The following is a 21,952-nucleotide window of genomic DNA, read 5'->3' as shown; positions in this document are numbered from 1 at the left end:
ACATCTATTCCTCACTTCCTCCCCCTCAACACTTTCCCTTCCACCTTCACATCCCTCCCTCTCCTCTTTCTCTTCCGGTCTCCACCCTCCCCCTTTCTGAGTCCAGTTAGTGCTTCCTTCTTGTATACCCGTGGGTGTGGTGCTCATCAACCTACTAGAAGCCACACCCAGCAACCATCGATTGTATAAGTCCCTGAAGTAGGGGTGGGACCTGGGGAGCCCCTTCCCCACCAATCAACTCTATTGTTAAGTCCTCCAAGGGGATCATTATTTAGGGTAAAGGGCGAGACTCCTGAGTAAGACATGAGATAGACTTAGTGTAATCGAGACCAAGGATGATGGGAAGGATGGCCCTCAAAGCGCTTTTCCAGCTCTCACCCTGGGAGCAGTCAGGGCCGGTAAAGCCCAACTCGCAGTAACACTCGCCCGTGTCACAGAAGCCATGGCCGCTGCAATCATTCGGACAGCGCTGCTCGCTGCAGTCCTCTGCCGTGAAGTCCTCGTAGCACTGGCAGACGCCATGCACGCACACGCCATGCCCACTGCAGTCCTGGGGGCAGGAGGCATAGGCGCAATCGACCCCCACATAGGGCTGGTCGCACACGCAGCGCCCGTCCACGCAGCGCCCGTGGCCGCTGCAAGCCCCTGGACAGGTGGGCAGCTCACAGTTGGCGCCTTCCCAGCCCTGCTCACAGTGGCAGCTGCAGGTCTCTGGGAAGAAGGTCCCATGGCCACTGCAGTCGCGGCTCAGATCTGCCAGGAGGGGAGGAGAAACAGGTGATGAATGGAGGCCACTGGTTAGAGATGGCTGGCATTTTCTGGATCTTGTGGGAGCTCTGTGAGGAAAACGCTTTACACTGGAGCCAAATCTCAGTTTCTCTTTTGTTTGCCTAAAAGGCTGCTTCTCGAATGAATTCACTGGGGCCCTTCCTCTCTGAAAGGTGGTGACTAGCGTTTTTCCATAAAGGGACTGGCGGTCAGTCTTTAACCTCAAGGGGCAGGACTCCATGCACTGGTGAATGGAACTGCACCCACGAGGCTGGTTGTGAGCTGAGTCTACAAGAACCTGCAATATAGCCCAGGCCCAACGAGTCAAGGCCCTTGGCCAGGGCCCTCCTACACAGCTAGGGTAAGTTGGAGGTCGGGGAAGTCAATACAGTACCTTTTGCTTCTTGGAATGTCACCTTCCCTTCTTAAGGAAAATTCCAAAGTGGGGCTGGGGGGGGGGTGGGGGGGGTACCATGCTGCTTTCTTCACAGTGGTGTGCCCCTGGTTTCTAGTTCTGTACCTGACATTTAGTGGGTACTCTTAACCAAAACAATAAAAACTACCACTCACTGTCACTGGGTAGCTTATGTTCTGAAAACATGAGGCGAGAAAAGTCATCTTTGTTTAAAAAAAAAGTGTACTTTATTACTAATAAAATGTTTAGTTGTCTGACTACTTCCTATTGGCCAAGACACAGACATATATCTTCTAAGTCTCAGAACTGTGCTAGCTGATAAGTCACCCTCGTTGGACAGTTGAAGAAATTTCTCAACATGGCATTCAGCTTCCTTCCCCTCCTTTCTATACCTTCCTCTCTTTCTATACTTACCCCTTGAACAGCAATTGGGCCATCAGTAAGACAGCCCTGGCATCATTCCCTTCCAGTGTCATTAACTCATGAGGCCAGCCTGCTGAACGTTCCCTGCCTAGCCTTCCACATGCCCCTTGAGCTGTATCAGTGAATAAACAGCATGGTGTGGCCTGCACCCTAAGAAAAGCTGACCGTGAGCGGGGCCTGCACCGGGATCTCGCAGTACCCATGAGGCTAGTGCAGCACCTGGTACACAGCAGACACTCACTAAATGTTTGTGAGTGAACACCAGGTGCTAATCTCACCAGTAGCTCCCTGGCAGCAGCGGTTGGCACTACACTTCTCCTTCATCTCTGCCATCTCTTCCTCCAGTTTCTTCACCCGGGCCAGCAGATCCTGGACACTGTCTGCCAAGTCACAGTTCTTCTGTGGAGTCTGAAGACGGATGTTGTGCCTGAAGATGATGTTTTGCTCCTCCCCAGTCTCCCCAGCTGCCAAGAGTGATGTCCCATCATCACTGAGGGACTGTGGGTCAGCCTCAACTTGAACCAGAGCCGACTTGGGCACATCAATCTTGTAGGTGTGGCTGACAGTGACCTGTTGCTCCTTGTCACTGCAGCCAGGAGACTCCAGACTGGCTGGGGCTGAAGCCACCAGGAGCACAGAAGCAAGCAGGAGCCCCAGGGGGAAGGCAAAGATCCCCCAGAGACCCATTCTTGGAGGATGGGATCAGACACTCCAGGAGGCCTAGATCCGGGAAGAAAACACAAGGAAAGTCATGAGGCTTGCTGGGAGGCCAGCATCCCTTTTTGCAGATTCTGAGTCCACACTCTGTTCACAGTACCAGGAAGGGCTTCTCTTCACATTCACCCAAGCCAGCCTGTCAGCACTCTAATCCCTAGTGTTCAAAGCAGCCTGAAAACTGACCACTTCTTCGATCAACAGTAATGGCTGCACATAGAACGCTTGCTAGCCACAGGAACTATTTGAAGTATTCCCATTTACTGACTCATCAGTCATCACAACAACCCTATTGTCAACCCCATTACTTCTTTCACATGTCTTAGAACTGAGTTTGACCTTGCACATGCTAGGCAAGTGCTCTCATGCTGAACTACGCTGATATATATATATATATATATATAGAGAGAGAGAGAGAGAGAGAGAGAGAAATAGGTAGGTAGATACATACATACATACATAGATACATACATAGATATAGCTCATACATATATATATATATACATATATATTTACTTACAGACAGGGAGCTGAAACACATTTGAAAGCACACAGCTAAGAGCTGTGGGCTTTTTCTTTCAATGCTTAGGGGAGGATCTCTTGCTTATTGTCTGAGTTTCTATTACTAGGTTAAATATACCTCCAGCCCAGAAGGAGGATTTGAAACTGAGCAATCTGATTCTCGGGTCCATGCTTACCACCATGCCATTGCTCTAGTGCACCAATAAGGAGGTAGATGCTGGGGAGGTTGAGGAAGTTGTCCTGAGTACCACAGCCAGGAAGGGCAGAGTGCTTAGACCCATGACCACCGCCTCCAAGACTCCGCTCAAGACTCCCACACCTGAACCCACAGAGAATAATGATTTCTAATAAGATTGCCCGTCCTCAAACTTTCTGTGTTGCCCTCCCTCACGCCAGCTGGAGCACACTTGTGTGCTTGGCCTACATTCATATGCAGTGCTGCTGCAAATACCCTTGCCCACATGCAGTTCCCTCATTTGATCAGATACACTGTTCTTTGTACTGAAAGGATGTGTCATCATAGAGAACTAACCAGAACAGCATCGAGCTGGTGTTCTTTTGTCATGTTTGTACTTCTTTGTGGGTCACAGTGTGGTAATCCAACATGTGTGTACTGTATGTAATGATCAAATCAGGGTAATAAGCACTTCCATAGCTTTAAACCTTAGCTAGTTCGTGTGTTGGGGATTTCATATTCATTTAGTTATTCTGCAAGAGAGAGGTCTTCATATTACTCATTTGTGCTACTCAATTCTTAGCTTTGCCTATCATTCAAGACATGTGTTATGAATAGCAGTGAAAATAGCTCACCTATTCCAAGCTCTTTCTGAATTTCAGGCACTGGAACACTCTCCAGATGGAATGGAATGGTCAGAGGACCTCTCTTACTGCCGGGATTCCATTAATACATAGGTAGCAAGCATCTATACATCTATTGAAAGTCAGGAGGGTTGGTGAAACCAGGATGAATGGAAGGGTGTGGCAGGAAAAGAGATGGATGCCTTCCTAGCCAGGAGCAATGTAGGGATTGGCCCTTGGCAGAGATGTGGGTGGAGCTCCATAAAACTCCATCCTGGAGTCTGGTGAGGTCAGGCTGATGCCATAGAGCAAGGCTCATTAAAGCCCCCCAACAGGACAAGTGGGGCTGCAGCTGAGACATGGTCACATGGCTCATCAGGGGTTCTCTACCCCAGTGGGCAAAGTTGTAGGAGGTGCCAGAAGGGAAAACGGGAAGTCTCTGAAGCACTCATAAGCAGTCCCTACAGAGGGGTGTGAGTCCAGTACTGTGGACATTTACCATCTCAATAACTGCAGAGAGCTAACTAACAAAGGTGTCCGTTCCCCACATCACACCACACTTCAGAAAGTAACTTGGGAAAGCCAGAACAGTTGCACAAGTAGTGAGAAGATGATGGACAGCATCCAGGTACACACACACACACACACACACACACACACACACACACACACACACACACACTGTGTAGATACCATCAACCTGAGCTAGCAGTGAAGAAAAGCTGTGTACTGGAGGAGACTAAGATTCTGACAAGAAAAAGGATTTGCATTCACAAAAGTGACTTAATACCAAAGTAAGTAGAGAAGCTTGGGGATCTGCTTGAGACTTCTGTGAGAAGATGCAATCGGGAGAGGAGCTAGCAAGATGAGTTGGAGGATAAGTGTGGATTAGGAATATGGAATAGAGACTCATTCAAAAGTCCATCCTGGTGATAAACAACCAAACACAAACTGTCCTCTTAAGTCTCAAGCTGGAAGCTGAGGAGCAGCGGCCATAACAACTGCTGCTGATTATGTGGCCACTAAGTGCAAGGCCACAATTTAGACTCAGTGAGCAATGGAGCCTTCACTTCTGTGCTCACTCAAGCCTCTACTGTTGTTGTAGCAAGACATAATCTATACTATCCAAAATCCCCTCTGGACAACCACAGAGTCAACTAAACCAATATCTCTGCTCATTCCTACCACCCAATACCACCTTCCAACCTTCTACTCCCTATTCCTGAGTCCTAAATGGAATGCAGATGTTTTTTTTATGAAGAAGTTCCTAACAAAAAAAGGGAATTCCTGCCATAAACCACAGCAAGACTGTCCAAAAACCCCGTCTCACAGTGTTTGTTTTTGAAGCCTGGAACATGAGAAACCCCAGAAGCTCTTGCAAGAGCCTTCTGTGTCGCCTGTACTGAATTGTAACAAGATGTCCTTGCTAATCACAGCCTCTCAGATTGCACATGCTGAGCTCAGATTTTCCTGGGCAGAGTGATTGCTCGAAAGAAGATGAGCAGGGGAAATCCTCAATCTAACACTGTCAAGTGTGAGCAAGAAGGGAAGCTGCTAACTCTGGCTCCAAGGAGTGGCATTAGAGAGCCTCCCCTTGCTGAGCAGCGTGAGGAAGGCATGACTTCGTCCCCTGTATTAATATGCATAGCACACCAGAGACAGCTCTCAGTGTGGGATGACGGGGACACCAAGTGTCACCAAGAAAAACAATAGATGATACGTTTCTGAGTAACGATGATTCTACGGGGAGGTCGTTTCTGATATGAAGTGGAGAAGATGCTGGAGGAATTCATGAAGCAAAGGGCATTTATACACAGGAAACCATGGAAACCAGGGGTCCCCCAGGAACTACTGTCTCAATGAAGCTAAGCATCATTGCAGGAGGGGCATCGAGTGGTGTAAGAAGGCAAGAGACAGTGGCAGGAGTAAATGCTGCCTCCATGGCCATCCTGAGAAAGCCCTTCACAGGGTTTACTGCTCACCATGAGCTAGATGGAGGGTCCCCTGGATCTGCCTTGAGACACACTGATGTCCCAGGGTTCTATGTTTGCTTGCTCTTTCTTCTTGGTAGCTGCAGCTACTCCCATGGCTTTAATTTGTATCCCAAATGGACCTCGTCCAAATCTGAACATCTATTCCCAGCCCAGGATGCCTGTCAGTTCAGGAATGGCAATTGTTAGGACAATACAAGTTCCTCCTGCTTTCCTAGTCACACAGCATAGCGTTGGCCAAATATTTTGTGAATTACATAAAGATTTATGTGTGTTTATTAGATGGTGGGTACTGGCCCAAACAATTTTAAAACATTATCTTTAATTGATGCTCAAAATGGTGATAGTCAATCAACAACATTCTTTGTCATAAGCACTCAAAATGTTAAAAAAAAAATATTGTCAGGCCATTCAACCATCAAGCATCAGAGCTGTAATCACACACCAGGTCTATCCACTCCTCATGTCTGGATTCTTCATCTTTCTGCATTATATATTGTAGATGTGGAAAGAAAAACACCAAATATCCTCTTTCCTGCCATATTTCCTTCGAGAGAGGGGCTCTGAATGGAAAGGAAGCCAAGACATACCAGGTATTCAGCAAAACATCAATAAATCAGTAATGGAAGCCTAAGCCTACTTGGCCTGTAACCAGTGAAAGTTGATGCATAGAAAGATGAATTGTGTTTCCCTCACAGCAAGCTTAGGTCCCACTACTTTTCATGAGAAGGTAGAAAACAGTAGAGAATACCAAGACCTCCATCCACTGGGCTCATGTCAACCAAGCCTTAGCAGGAGAGAAGGGCCTCTCAGTTTCTAAGGTGTTCTCATTAGGGTTGAATGGCCTCTGTGTCACCTCATTCTCTCCAAAGAAAGACACATACTCTGAGTCAGGAAAAAAATACTACTTACATCAAATAACCACTTGCCAGCTTCTAGCCACTGGCAAAGAGCTCCATACTTAAATCCAGGGCTTTCTCTGCTCCTGCATGAGCTCATCCTGCCTAACGGTTAACCACAAGCAAATGAGTGCACTGCTTTGGGTCTAGAGCAGCTGTATTATCATGGATTTCCAGTAGAGTCACTAAGAAGATATTCTCTCCCAAAATAATAGGGTGGACTTCATTGAACTATGAAAGAAAATGAAGGAGTGGGTGGCTAAGGATGTCTTGATGTCACAAATGTCACTGCAAACTTCACTCCTCTCTCTGCTCTTCTTGAGCCTAGTTTCCAGTGTTCTACAGCCTCATCCCTGAGTGGTTCTGAGTCTTGTGACAAGAGTGCCTTAGGAAATCAAGTTCTCAAGGAGCTGAACATCCTACTGTGGCATGACCCCTGCTGTGTGTGAGACCTCAGACAACCAATGTCCCCATTTCCCATTCTTCAATATGCAAGAGAACCTAGAATATGAGGCAGCACTGTTTCTGCTAGGCCAGCATCCAGTTGAGCCAAATTCATACAAACATTTTTTATCCCTGACTCTGAACTCTGTGAACAGGCATTCAATACAGGATGAGAGAGAGCAGTCAAGAATGAAGATGTGGCTCTATATAACATCACATTCCAGGATATGTGCTCCTGTGCTCCTAGTTTAGTGAGGCCACCTAATGAGTGCCCAGGAAGTGTTTGTAAGGGCTCTCACACCTTATGCAACAACCCTCTATCCATATGTTTCCTACCCACCAGACAGAAAAAGACAATGGATGATGTGCCCAGCCCAACCATGGAGCTCAACTACTTTTTCAGGAGTTTCAACAGGTTCATTTTGTTTTATAAACCAAATCTTAATCTGCCTTTTGTAGAGGGTTCAATGAATGATGATGATAGTAGTTACCACTTTCTAAATACTCATTATACACCAGTCTCTATGATAAGAGCTATAAAAGTTGTCTGTGATCAATGGGCAAAGACAGTTATTTACCCCATGCGAATGGATTGATTCCATTAGTCTCCATGGGACAGTCTCATTCACAATGGGAAGATAAAATAGACAGAAGATCTAAATTCAGGAACCTGCTTTTACCAACCCAGCCCCCAGAATGCTAAAGTGTTAGTTGATCTATAATTATCCCTATTCTCCATGGCGGTGATGGGTATCTGATGACGCTTATGCTTCAGGTGAATGCTAATAATACACAGTGAAAAGTTACAATTTCTATCTTTAGTTCAATGTGTTTCCTCACACACTGAAACACTTTAAAGTTCCAGCCGTCCATCAAACTGAAGGGGCAACACTAATTTCCAAGAATTTATGCTATTCTACCCACATTGGCTATGCACATATTTAGATAGCAGCTGGCTGGCATCTGCCTGAGTCCTCTGTGGTGTAACCAGGCCAAGCTGCTGACTATAGGAATCAGGCCTGATATCCCAGCACCAACCACTCGCAGACTGGTGGTTCCAAATGCTCGAACAGAACTTAAACCATGACCTCATGTCTGCAGCCAGATCCTATGAGAGCCAGGGCTCTGGAGTGAGCGATGGAGTTTCCATGGGCCTGGGCATGATTTCCTCAGGTCTCATCTCAGAAAAGAGCTGCTCTACCCTACATGTCAAACCACAGCATAGCACTGGAATGGAAGCCAAAAGCCACAAGATGGACTGGAAATCATCTGCCCTAGTTTCCTTGCTTTGTGAATCAACACCCTTAGAGACATTAAGAGAATCCAAAGTAGCATGAAAGAAAACCAGGTGATATTTCCCCTTGGCTTCCAGGGGAAAAAGACACCAATATCTGATACTCTTTACTTCTTCCTGTGTCTCTTCTCTTGACACTGTCACCTTCACTCTGAGTGAGTCTGCAACAGATGCAGAGCCGTGGCTTACCTGCGTCAGATGTGGATAATTGGTTATTTTTATGTTGAGCTTAATCTTCTATTAATGCTTATATAAGCAAATCTCACCCTTAAGAGTGAAATGCTGCTGCCTTTTCTCGCCTGGTCTTCCTCAATCCCTCTTATCCCAGCCTTTTCCCCACCCTCAAAAATTACAAATAAAAAGTCAGATCTCCCAAAATTGGTCTACCACATCGCTCTTGAAGTATTTCAAAATGCCTGCTTGGGGCACTATGAGGGTAAATATGTGAGAATTGAAGGGAAAGAAATTCTCCTCTCAAAAATAACAATTAAAACATATAAAACTAAATGAGCCCCTTCATGTGAGTCCACAGACATGCTTCATTGGTTCACACAAAATTTCAGATGGAAAAATTATAATAGTTTCCTTATCACGACTGAAAAGAAAATTCTGATTTAAGAGAACGAGCTACATACAACACAGAGAGAAGAGGTCTTTGCAAGAAGAAACATGAATAGACTTAGAAAACACTTCATGTAAAATGCACTGCTCCAGGTAGAATCTGGTGCCCACACACTGTACTTGACAGGTATGGGGATGGTACCTCCTGCCATGGGGAGCACGGAGTCTAATACCACTGAGGGCATGGTTCACAGGTCCTGGAAGATATTTTTTAACTCAATCTGTATTGCCTTACCTGGATTTTCAGTAGTACACTTCAGTCTAAGGCCACTCCACGTTAGCCATCCTCCCACCAATCATAGATAAAGCCTCAGTTGCTAACTTTCTTACCTGGAAGGTTGCCGGACACCACTTCCAACCCTCCTGCCTCTTGTGAGCCGGTCCGGGTAATGCAGACCTCAATGCTGGTCTGTCCCTCGATTTCTCCTCTCTCTTCTTCCCTCCCTGGGTTTAAATCATGGCTAGGACAGAGGAGGAGCCAATCAGTGGGGACTCCGGGATTTTCCTCCCTTCCCGGACTCTGTTAAGGATTGAGCAATTCATTCTCCTATTCTAACTAGGAAAGGAAAAAAATATACATTCCCCCTTTCCTTCTTACTTTGATTACACAGCAGCTAAAAATACCAGGGGCTGTTTCCATTTAAGCAGATGCAGAACAAGGATATTAAAAAGTTTGTATGTCTCCTGGCCAGGAGCTGAGTCTCGGGTTTGAAAGTATATTTATTAAGTCTCTTTTCCATGTTTCAGACATTCCAGAACTTACTGCCTACTACTCTTAAAATAAGAAAAATCCTTTAGTGTAGAGAGAAGACAGCAGAAACCTCCAGGGGTGGACCCCGCTCAGACCCCACTCCTCCATCACCTCACACCTGTGAGAGGCAGGGCTCAGAAGAGTGCCGAGGACAAGAACACACTCAGGGCTTTGGGGCCCACACTGCCTCACACCTTCCCAGGTGCCTCCTACGCACTGGCTACATGGGAACTCTAACCAAGGAAGGAGAGTGTCACCCTTGCCAGTCACAGTTTTTTCTCTTACTGCATACAGACTTTCATCCTCCTGTGGCATTCCTGTGGGTCACAGGCCAACCTGCTTCATTCCCCCCTACCAGTCCTCCCCAGCTCTGCCCAAAACAGATTCTGGAGGGCAGATCCACAACACAATGGAGAGAGCCCAGGGCTCCTCAGCTCATCTCCACTACCGTCAAAGACTGTTAGAGGGAAAGAGATGGATGAGGACAGAGGGAAGGAGTTGTCTCCGGTTTTGTTATTGAACCAGGCCCACTCTGCTCTTCAGGCTCTATACTGAAAAACAATTTTTCAAAAGAGAAAGGGCTAATGCATAAGTCAATTGTGATACTTAGTCTTGATGGGATTTAGAGTCACCCTAGAGACAGGTGTCTAAGTGTGAATGTGAGGGTGTTTCCAGAGGTTTAACTGAGGGGGAAGGCCCACCCTGAACATGAATGGAACCATCCCATGGACTTGAGCCCCAGAATGAATGAAAAAAGAGAGGACCACAGGAGATTTGTCTTTCTCTGCTTCCTCATCCCATGGCCAGACTCCATACACTCCTGCTGCTATGCCTCTCTTGCTATGATGGACTTTACATAAGCTGTGAGTCAAAATGAACTCATCCTCTCTCAGGTTTAGTCTATCAGGTACTTTGTCATAGAAAGGAGAAGATAACAAACGCAGTAGCTAAGGATAAGGGTGTAAAAGGAAACCTCAAACCTATCTCCCTGGAAATAGGATTCAGTGATACCTAGGGGGTAAAGAAGCAAGGTTGTCCCAGTCACAAAAAGACAAGCATGGTATGTACTCACTCATATAGGGATTTTAGACATGGAGCAGGAGATCGCCAGCCTACAACTCCACTGCCAGAGAGTCTGGGAAACAGGGAGGACCATAAGAGAGATATGCATGATACCCCGAGAGGGGGAATGGGATGGGATATCCTGAGGAGATTGGGAACATGGGATGAGGGGAGGGGAGAGGAAGCTGGGAGAAAGAGAGGTGAAGAAGAGGAGAGGAGGACATGAGGGAGCAGGAAGGTTGAGTCAGGGAACCACTATAGGTTTGAGAAGATATCTGGCACTAGGGAGATTTTCAGAGATCTAAAAGGATGGCACCAACTAGCAAACTAACCAATAGTGGAGAGGCTACCTTAAATGCCCTCTCCCGATAATGAGATTGATGACTACCTTATATGACATCCTAGAGCCTTCATCCAGTGGCTGATGGAAGCAGAGGCAGACACCTATAGCTAAAGACTGAACTGAACTCCTGGAAACCAGTTGCAGATTGGGAGGAGTGATGAGCAAAGGGGTAATGACCTGGTGAAACTCAAAGGGGCAGCTGACCTGAACAAGGGGGGAGCTCATGGACCCCAGGCTGGTGACTGAGAGACCAGCATGGGACTGATCCAGACCTCTGAACATGGGTGTCAGTGAGGAGGCCTCAACAATCTATGGGCCCTTGGATAGTAGACCAGTATTTAGCCCATTCCACATGGAGGGATGCTGTCTCAGCCTGGACACATAGGGGAGGGCCTAGGCCCTGCCTGTGATGATATGACAGACTTTGAAGATTCCCCATGGAGGGCCTCACCCTCCCTGAGAAGCAGAGGGGGGGATGGGGTGGGGAGCTGGGGGACTGATGGGGGCCGAGAAAGGAGGGGAGGGTGAGAGGGCTGGGATTGACATGCCAAGCAAGCTTGTTTCTAATTTAAATAATATTTTTTAAAAAGAAGCAAGGTTGTCAAACTGGGCAGTGGTGACTCAGGTCTTTAATTCCAGCAATTAGGAGGCAGAGGCAGGAGGATCTCTGTGAATCTGCGACCAGCCTGGTTTTACAAGAGCTAGTTCCAGAACAGGCTCCAATGCTACAGAGGGAAACCCTGTCTCAAAAACAAGCAAAAAGCAGGGTTGTCAAGAAGCATAGGGAAAGGTATTAGAGGTGAGGAAAGGTGAGGGATCAGGGATCAGCATATGCAAAACCAGAAGTCCTAGCTCTCTGCAAGACTTGTATCCAGAAAACAGTGGCACTAGCAGGATCAAAAAGCAGACATCAAAGGGTCTTACACTTCACAAAGGCCTGGATGGAGAGGTCAGTAGTTTCAATTGATTTGGGGTAGCAAGAGTGACCTCTAATTCTAAAATATAAAACGTAGGCAAGGTTTTTTCTTATGACTCACATAGCAGAGCTCATCTACAGCAAAGTTGGTGGATACTAAAATATCCCTTAGCCAAATGATTTCAAAAATTGGTCATAAACACTAGTAAGAAAAAGTGAGTGGCCGGGCGGTGGTGGCGCACACCTTTAATCCCAGCACTCAGGAGGCAGAGGCAGGCAGATCTCTGTGAGTTCGAGGCTGGGCTGGACCCACAGCCTCCAAAACAACACAGAGAAACCTTGTCTCGTAAAAACCAAAAAAAAAAAAAAAAAAAAAGAAAAAGTGAGTGGAGTTGTGTCAATCTAAAGGGGTCACTCAAGATTCCCCTTGGTTCCAGTTTAGAGATGAGCCTAGGGTCAGAGTGCTCAAGTCTGAAGATTGTATCTGTAACTTGTAGGTGACCTGTGGCTTAACTCTTTGTGCCTCATTTTACTCCTCTCTGAAATAGGAACATTGCATGTATTACGCAGGTAGAACAAGTTAAAACACATCAGATCACAGAATAGTCCAAAGGACAAGACAAGGATCCAGTATGATGTTACTATGATTACTATCCCTTTTGATTCTTGTATATCCCACTGAATACTCTTTGATAATCTCCATCTCAGTCCAAGTGTTTCCATAGTTCCCTGTCTTCTTCACGTACAACCACAAACAGTTCTGCTATCTGCCCCAGGAATTAGAACCAGACAGTCACAAAAGTGACCAGTGTGGTGAAACTGTTAATGGCCAGGAAGCTCCCCAGCCTTATATATCTTTTTCCCCCTTGGACCTTTTCCCTCTGCTTCTTAACTTTGCAAGCTGCCAACAGGCGTTCCTCCTTTTGCCCATTCTCTCCCTCCTTGTGTGCTCTCCATGCCACTCAACTTTCCATACCTCCAGCAGATGTAACTAAATCAATGAAAGAAGTTCCTTGGCGCCCCATTGCAGTAGCTTAACAAGATGGAGGATTCCTCTCTCACAACATCACAAGAGGCAGTTTAGACAGGGAGCTGCCACCACAGGGCTCTACAGAATCATCGCTCAGCCAAGGCAACCACGGAAAGTGTAACAACAGAGAAGAATGCAAGGCATTGCTTTCACGAACAAAACTGTTTTATCTTACAGTCATTTCAAACTTAGAGAAAGATTGCCAACATTCTAAAGAATTCCCATCTACCCATATTCTAAAACTTTTGAGACAATGCTCAGGATGTAGTTTGCCTTTCTAGCTTCTTCATCCTAAATGACTGCAGTGCACAGTAGTTCCCCAAAGCAGAAATATGCTCTTCCATAACTTGTACATGGTAATAGAAAGCAGGAATTGATACTGACATAATACTGGTGATTGCCTGACTTATGGATTGCATTCAAACCAGATCAATTGTCTCTCTAATACCATTTATATAAAAAAAGAGTGTGTTTTCGTCCCAGGAGCCAATCCATAATAATTCATGCCGTTCATCTGTGTGCAGCCTAGAGTAGTCCTCCCTTTATCTATTTCAGTCTTGACACCTTTGAAGAATGGGGGTCAGTTATTCTGCAGAGCACACCAAGTTTGCTTTTATCTAATGTTTCTTCATGGGTAGACTTAGGTTGTGGTTTTAGCAGGATGCTGGGAGTCCTCCATACCCTGTCATATCAGGGGGCACTGAAACCAATCTGCCCTACTGTTGACAGTATTATCTTGGCTCGTTTACATAGGGGGATCTGTACCAAGCTTCTCCAAGGTGAATGTTTATCCCTTTGTAATTCTTTATTTTGAAATCTTTAAATTCCCTACTTCTTACACTTTCACACATAACTTTTGGTAATTATTTCTGATTCTCACCTGAAGCTGCTGTTTGCTATGGTGGTGGTTGATGGAGATCCCTCTAGTTCCACCTGTGTTTACTAGATGGGATGAAGTCATCAAGAAGAATCTTTCAGATGATTGGTCATGGGGGTTTATCCCTGTAAGTCTAACACAAGGCAAGAATACTGTGAGTGTAAGATCAACATGGACTGTGCATTGAAACCCTGTAGCAAAAAGAAAAAGAAAAGAAAAGAAAAAAGTCAAGGAAAGAAAAAATCAAAAGAAATGGGAAATAAAAGTTGGCTTCCCCAAATCATGAAATCTCTCATCACATTAGACTTGGCTGTTAAAATTTCTCAGAAAACTCTTACTATGGGACTAGGCTTCACAAGTTCTCTGGAGTTATCCCCTCATAGCCCTTTCTATTTTATCCCATATTCAAATTCTTCTTCCCCAACTACTTACAAATACAAATTATTAGTTTTGCCCAAGTCCTCCCCGTCTGAGTAGACATGGTATTCCTCCCTGCCTCCCATCACTGGCCATGTGGCCCCATTTCTCAAGGCCCAACTCTGTTTCCACCTCTATGACATCTTTTCTGATTTGTCCTACAGTATCACCTGTATTAAGGTAGAAGCCTTGCTTTATTTTTAGATTTATTTATTTTATTTCATGTGTATGAGTGTTTTACCGTGTGTATATATGTGTATCACATGCCTGGCATATGGAGGCCAGAAGAAGGCATTGGATCTCCCAGAAGTGGAGTTACAGATGGTTGTGAACTACCATGCAGGTGCTGGAAACTGAACCCACGTCCTCTGCAAGAACAACAAGTGTTCTTAACCACTGAGTCCAGCCCCCAGTTCTACTTTTCAAGCAACTCACTCCAAATTTTTCCTCAGGGAAGAGAGAAGAGACTGTATTTGTTTGAGAAACTACTTAGAGATCTAAGGATGCTTACAGTCAGTCAAAGAAACAAGCAACAACCCCCCCCCACACACACACAAAGCTAATACTGCCCTACATGAAATGGGTAAGGTTGGAAATGGGAAAACAAGGTTATGATGGATTGAAGCAACAAGGTTACAGCCTAAGGAGGAATAAAATCAGAGTCCTTAAAAGTCAAATTCAAGCCTGGCGGTGGTGGCACACGCCTTTAATCCCAGCACTCGGGAGGCAGAGACAGGCGGATCTCTGTGAGTTCGAGGCCAGGCTGGACAGACAGCCTCCAAAACAATACAGAGAAACCCTGTCTTGTAAAAAACAAAAAAATAAAATAAAATAAAAGTCAAATTCAGCTAGGTGCTGGTGGTGCACGTCTTTAATTCCAGAACTTGGGAGGCAGAGGCAGGCAAAACTCTGTGAATTCAAGGCTAGCCTGGTCTACAGAGCGAATTCCAGGAAAGCCTCCAAAACAATACAGAGAAACCCTGTCTTGAAAAAACAAAAACAAAACAAAACAAAAACAAAAAAAAGTCAAATTCAGTGCTAGCACATGCCTTTAATCCCATCACTGCAGAGGCAGGGGCAAGTGGATCTCTGAGTTCAAGGCCAGCCCAGTCTACAGAGAGTTCCAGGACAGTCAAGGATACATAGAGAAACCCTGTCTTGAAAACAAACAAGCAAAAAACCCACAACCAAAACACAAGTCAAATTACTCTTAAGAACAAGAATGCCTGTTCAGTATTAGATTACTTATATAAGTTGCTCTCCATCACCCCAAACTTCGGTTGCTTTCTACACACACCAAAACTTTTCAACTGCTTCAAAGAACAGAAATAAACCAAAGACAGGAAGTGGGTCACATCATGGTCAGCACTGCCTAAGAGCAGGAGGTGACTAAAGGTTGTAGGACAAACTGTGATAGAATTCACAGGAAGTAAGACTTCAGCCACTTTGCCTGCCGAGGACAGAAGTCACATAAGCTGGGGTGGAGGGAGGAGCAGGGATTCTTTGATTTCCCACAGGCTGTAAGATTGAGGTTGGGGTTGATTTCATTGAACCTTGATTGGTCTCTGCATTGTAGGATTTCTTCTCAGAATCCCACTTAGATACATTCTATGCTCATGGGATCTTAGATGAATCTGTCCATGCAGGGAGTTCCTCACTTCAGTGGGAGTCCTAGAGAAAGAGGAACCATTTTCTTTTACTGCTTTAACATCTATCCAAAGCATGTATTGAGTTACTTACTTGTCAGATTTGTTCAGTGAGATAACCACTCAAACACCACACAAACTGAGCCAAAGCCATGGTGGTAGGTGCTATTAGCCGATTCCCCCAACAGCACTGCCTTTCCTATTGCCTGAGAGAGTCTCGTTTTTAAAAATAAAAGAAATGGTCTGGAATAGTTTCTATGCAGTTCAGACAAGCCTTGAACTTGTTGCAATCCTCCTGTCTCAGTCTCCCAATTGTTGGTATTATAGATGTGAACTCCCGCTCCTACCTAAAATTACCAATTTTATTTCAGGAACTACTTGTGTCCTCTTAATCTGCTACAGGGAAGTCTGGGTCCATTTTCCAGGAAATGGGTTATAGCTTTTGCTGCAGGGGCTGCTTCCACATCTGTTTCCCATTCTTCTGGTCCTCTCCCTTCTCCCCCTCCCCTTCCTCCCCCTTCCCCTCCTCTCCCTCCTTCTCCTTTTGTTCCCCCATCTTTGGAGCCTCCTTCTTCTTCTCTACCTCCTCTTCCTCCCCTTCTTCCTTCTCCTTTTTCTTGAAACATTCATTGTGGCTCACAGATTTAAAGGCTGTAGTCCACAGTGGTGAGGCATGGCAGAGTTTGTGGTGTTGGGAGCACATGGCTAAGACCCTCACACACTGTCAGACCAAAAGCAGAACAGAAAGCTGGTCTGTGCTGTAAAACGCCAAGGCCCTCACCTTGAAGACTCATTTCCTCAAATGGGGCTCCATCTCTTAAAGGTCCCACATCCTCCTCCCAGAACAGCAGCACTAGCTGTGGAGAGTATCTGAGCACACAATCCTATAGGAGGCGTCTACACTCAAACTGTAACATCCATCTCTGGCCTTAATAGGCATAGGATAATCTCATAATGCAAAATGCATTCAGTCTGACTTCAAAAGTTCACATAGTCTTGACATTTTCAACGTTGTTCAAACGTCCCAAGTTTCTTCTAAGACTAAAGGCAATACCTTAATTACAAGCCTCTGTAAAACAAAATAACAATAATGATTAGTAATACTACTACTAATAAGAAAAGAGTCGGGCGTTGGTGGCGCATGCCTTTAATCCCAGCACTCGGGAGGCAGAGGCAGGCGGATCTCTGTGAGTTCGAGACCAGCCTGGACTACCAAGCGAGTTCCAGGACAGCCTCCAAAGCCACAGAGAAACCCTGTCTCAAAAAACCAAAAAAAAAAAAAAGAAAAGAATTTACATACTTCCAACATATAATGGTACAGAGTAAACATTGTCATTTCAAATGATAGTAACAGGAAGATAGCAAGAAAAGACCAGGTCAAAACAACCAAACCCTACAGCTCTGTGTCCAGCATCCTGTACTTACGATGGCATCATCTGTGCCTCTTCCCTCCAATTCTGTTTCTCCACTTGGTACTTCCTGTTTTCCTTGGAAAAGGACCCATGTTTGTAGCATCATCAAATTTCTGAGGTCTTCAATACAATGTAGGCTTCATCTTCAAAGCCTCACGCACAGTCTTAGGAGTTCCATTCAAAGAATGTCATACTGCCTGGCCTAAGCAGTTTTTTGAAACCTTGGTGCAATCTGCCATGACCACCACAACACCTACCTACATTTTGCAAGCCTGTAAAACCATTACTGCATGAATGACTCCGGGTTCTGTGGACAACTTGGACCACTGTGCTTTGTGTACGTACCTTTGAGACTGAATCCGGGAAAATCTTCCCCAGTACAATTATTTTCCAGCGAGTACCTTGAAGGCTGTATGGTTTCAGATTACCCTTCTTACAAATGAATTTGCGTTATTACACCTCTGACAATTATAGACACTAGTCAAACAAATGCTGTTCACAACTTAAACTGTCATTGTACTTTTTTCCTTGCTAAGATGCACATTTTGCATATTTTTCTGTTCTTTCTCCCTCTCACTGTATATCCTGGTAAGTAAAGCAAGCAACAACTACTCCACAGCTTGGGTGTTATATTGTCTTAAAATAACTTTCACCAAACAACTTAGTTCATTAGTTTTTAATTTAGCTTCATTCATGCTTTCAGGACACAACGCATAGCCAAATTCTTTGCCAAATATAACATGAATGGTCTCTAGACCTGTTCCCAGTAGAGTCCTTTCTATCCCCCTGAAACCACACAAACATAGTCTTCAGTGTCTGCATTTCTGTTGGCAATCTGGTCTTCCAAACTTCCACAACTGGCCCACTGAGTTCAGCTTATTGCATTCTAGAATATCTCAAGCCCGCAGCGCCACACTCTTCAACATTCCTTCCATAAAAGAGTTCAGAATAGCTACAAATCACATGGTAAAAGTTTGTCACATAAATGTCTCCATTTCTCGGTACTAATTTTCTATATTAACATTAGTTCTTTTTGCTGTAGCTAAATGCCTGACCGGATGAAATTGGGGAGGAGAAGTTTATTTTGGCTCATGGTTTGAGAGGGTACAGTCCAGCATTGTAGGGAAGGAGAAGAGCATAGTTCATGACAGGGGGTACATGTGGGAGGAATACTTCATAGCTTGTTGTAGGCAAAGCAAAATAGAAAGCTGTTTTTGATTCTTCTAAACCAACCAGGATATTCCAGAGCAGTTTCTAACAACAGATTTAGTCAAGAACATGAAGTGCATTCAGAGTAAATGAGACATAGAGGAGAATATATTTGCAAAGACTCAATGACAACACACACACATACAAGAAGAGATGAGTATTATCTCATCTGTATAGAATGCCTAAAATTGAAGTACATAAGACACCTTATAACTCTCCAGAAAGAGTACAAGCCAAAGACAAAGTGTTGAGTATGACTTAACAGGAATGGAAGGAACTCCTGGAATCACAGCACAGCTGTTGGGAAGTAATGAAGGAGAATCAGAAATTCAAGGGCATGAGACACAGTGGGAGGGAGGGGGGGAAGGGAGGGAGGGGGGGAAGGAAGAAAATAAATAAATGGAGGGAATCTGGGTTTGATGACATTGCCAAATTACTGAATGAACTACACCTATTGTTTTCCTATATCAGAATTTTCTGAAATCAGGATTTTGTGTCTTAGAGATACAATTATTCTAAGGATTACAAAAACAACACATTTCTAGTGGTAACTGAATTTATTGATGTACTGCAAGGAGTACATGCTGTGTGAGACTTCAGGAGATGGAGTCACATTTAGTAGCAGGCCATAACAGGGATACAGGAAAGTCCAATTCCAAAACTTATTGTTCTTTTAGCTCCACTGCATTGTCTGTAAGTTAAGATCACAAAGGCCAAAATGACTTCTCTGTTGCTCCTCCTCACACAGAATGAGTCTATTTACTCACTGCTTGAACCAGAACTAGCTCTGTTGCCTTCTCTTTCCCAACAGAATGAAGGTAAAGGATATGCTATGACCCTAAGACCTGTCCTCCTGTGGCTCTGTAGATTCAGGTATCCCCTGTTAGATTACAGTGCCTCTGGAGAATAAAAGAAAGAGAGATGGTTCACCTGACCATCCTGACTGAGACACCACACATTTGAAGAAGCTCAGAGGTATCTGTCCGGCAATCCCTAATCCAAACTACCAAACACAGGACAGTGAGAAACCAATGATTATTTGAAGTCACTATATTTCAGAGATGTTTTCAATGTAACAATGGAAAAATGACATTAGAGCTTATGCCAAGAATTGGGTTTGGGGACCTATACTTGTGATCCCAGCATTTAGAAGTCTTAAGCAGGGGGATTGCACAATGAAGGTCATCATGGACTATATAATGAGTCCCTGTTCAAACAACACAACACAACACTAAACAACAACAGCAACACAAAACTACTACAGCAACAACACACACAACCAGTGGACAAATTTAACACGAAATAGACTGCATCGTTTTATCTAGCAGAACTGAAAAACAACTCATTCTAGAACAACCTGGAAAAAAAGTGTCTGGTTCAATGACTCAACCAACATGTTATTATATCATCTTTTTTTTATTCGAGAAAAATGTAGAAGAAAGCATTCCAGCTACAGTCATCTCCCATTGTATTTGTCCTAAGACATCACCAGAAACACAGTAGACTGATGAGCTAGTTTTGAGGGAGACTACATCAGTTATGTCTCACGTGAAGAACTGAAGCTAGTCTGTTAGAGCTGGTTGCTATGTTCTCCTATAATGTCTTTAACTAGTATGCTACTGAATACAGGAACTGAAACCAAACCTGAACAGACATTATTATCAAGATACCTTGACACACATCCTGTCTCCCACCCTGCAAATTATGCTTATTCTGTACCTATAAGATTGTCTTTTTTCCACTTATTTCCTTTCTGGTAAACTCTAAATTCAAGCTTCTAATAGTGTTTTCCAGGATGTGCCGTCTTTGACTTGAAATGTGCAATTGCCTGTAAAAAGGAAGAGTGTGGAATTCGGCGAAGTGAAGGTTATTATTCCTTTCAAGGCAACAAAAGACCTTGATTCTTTTTCCATCAATATCTTCTCCTCTTGGGTCAATATATTTGATATCCAGCTCACTGGAAGTCAATTTCTTCTTACTATTCTCTTTTGGAAATAACACTTGCTACAGGCCTGAGGTACGTGGGGCCAGAGAGCTGGACTTAGAGCTAGGCGTCAGGAACCTAGTGGGGATGTCATCTTTATTAGGGAGTTCTGTTATATATCACTTGCACAGTGGTTGCTGTTTTCTAAATATTATTATTATTTTCATTTCAAAAACAATTTACTATTATAGTCTAAATAGGAAATGCAGAAAAAACATAAAGAAGAAAATTACTATTTCCTATAATTCTCAACATTGGAGCTAATCACTGTTTTCCCTGCAAATGAATACATGCAAGGAGAAAATGCACATGTTCAATAAAGACTGGGCAAATTAAGATTTCATTATCTGGAAATCTTTTGCTTCTTTTTACTCTTTGAATAGTAATTGTCCTCTGTTTTCTTACCTATATTTTCAAGACTTGCTTTCTAATGTTACCTAACATTCTCGAATGCATATTTAATACATAGGGGAAAGAGATGATTACAAAAGAACACAAAAATTGGGGGAGATGCATAGAAATGCTCTGTGCATTGACCACAGAAGATGTTATAGAACTATTCATCTGTCAACACTCATCAAAGTGCATCCTTGATATGGAAAAGAAGACTTGCTGCTCTTCCCAGAGGACCACAAGTTTGATGGCAGTACCAGCACTGGGGGGCTCACAGTCACCTGTAACTCCAGCTCCAGGGGATCCTATACCCTCTTCTGGCCCTCTGGTCTCCGTGGACACACACACACACACACACACACTCACTCACACACAAGAAAATAAGTGTTTTAAATGAATACTTTAAAAGGCAAGGTTTTCTTGTATGTTTGTTTGTTTGTTTTTGTTTTTCGAGACAAGGTTTTTCTGTATATCTTTGGAGCCAGTCTTGGAACTTACTCTGTAGACCAGACTGGCTTCAAACTCACACAGATCTGCCTGCCTCTGCCTCCCAAGTGCTGGGATTAAAGGTGTATATCACCACCGACTGACTTTAAAAGGTAAAGTTTGCCGGGCGGTGGTGGCGCACGCCTTTAATCCCAGCACTCGGGAGGCAGAGGCAGGCGGATCTCTGTGAGTTCGAGGCTAGGCTGGACAGACAGCCTCCGAAACAATACAGAGAAACCCTGTCTCGTAAAACCAAAAATAAACAAATAAATAAATAAAATAAAATAAAAGGTAAAGTTTATTTACCACATATAAATGATACCTTACACTATCTAACTTAAGAACAGAAAGGTTCATTAAAAAATCATCATACAATTTGCCCCAGTGTTGTTACACTCTGCGTGCATGCATATGTGCAGCGTGTGTGTGTGTGTGTGTGTGTGTGTGTGTGTGCGCGCGTGTGTGTGTGTGTGTGTGTGGAAACCAGTGGTCTTCATTCCTCAAGAGCAAACCACTTTGTTTTTTGAAACTAGCTCT

The 21,952-nt window shown here is 44.3% G+C and overlaps 1 protein-coding gene across 2 annotated transcripts in view; it reads right to left on the bottom strand.

The window, feature by feature from the left end:
- The window catches only part of Tnn (tenascin N), a 69,547-nt gene extending 60,223 nt beyond the window's left edge, over window positions 1–9,324 (bottom strand). The window contains exons 1-3 of one of the 2 annotated variants that reach the window (XM_040738776.1): window positions 9,220–9,324; window positions 1,885–2,326; window positions 379–753 (exon numbers count right to left, since the gene is read on the bottom strand). In XM_040738776.1, the coding sequence (XP_040594710.1) occupies window positions 379–753; window positions 1,885–2,293 (784 nt within the window). In that variant the 5' untranslated portion in view covers window positions 2,294–2,326; window positions 9,220–9,324. Of the gene's footprint in view, window positions 1–378; window positions 754–1,884; window positions 2,493–9,219 lie in introns of those variants that run through there. The other variant, XM_040738778.1, reaches the window with a different exon arrangement.
- Between the last annotated feature and the right edge of the window lie 12,628 nt (window positions 9,325–21,952).

The sequence above is a fragment of the Mesocricetus auratus genome, unplaced genomic scaffold (assembly GCF_017639785.1).
Source record: "Mesocricetus auratus isolate SY011 unplaced genomic scaffold, BCM_Maur_2.0 Super-Scaffold_100676, whole genome shotgun sequence".
NCBI lineage: Eukaryota > Metazoa > Chordata > Mammalia > Rodentia > Cricetidae > Mesocricetus > Mesocricetus auratus.
Note: the sequence above shows the minus strand (reverse complement) of the source record. Positions and strands in the feature narration are given on the sequence as shown.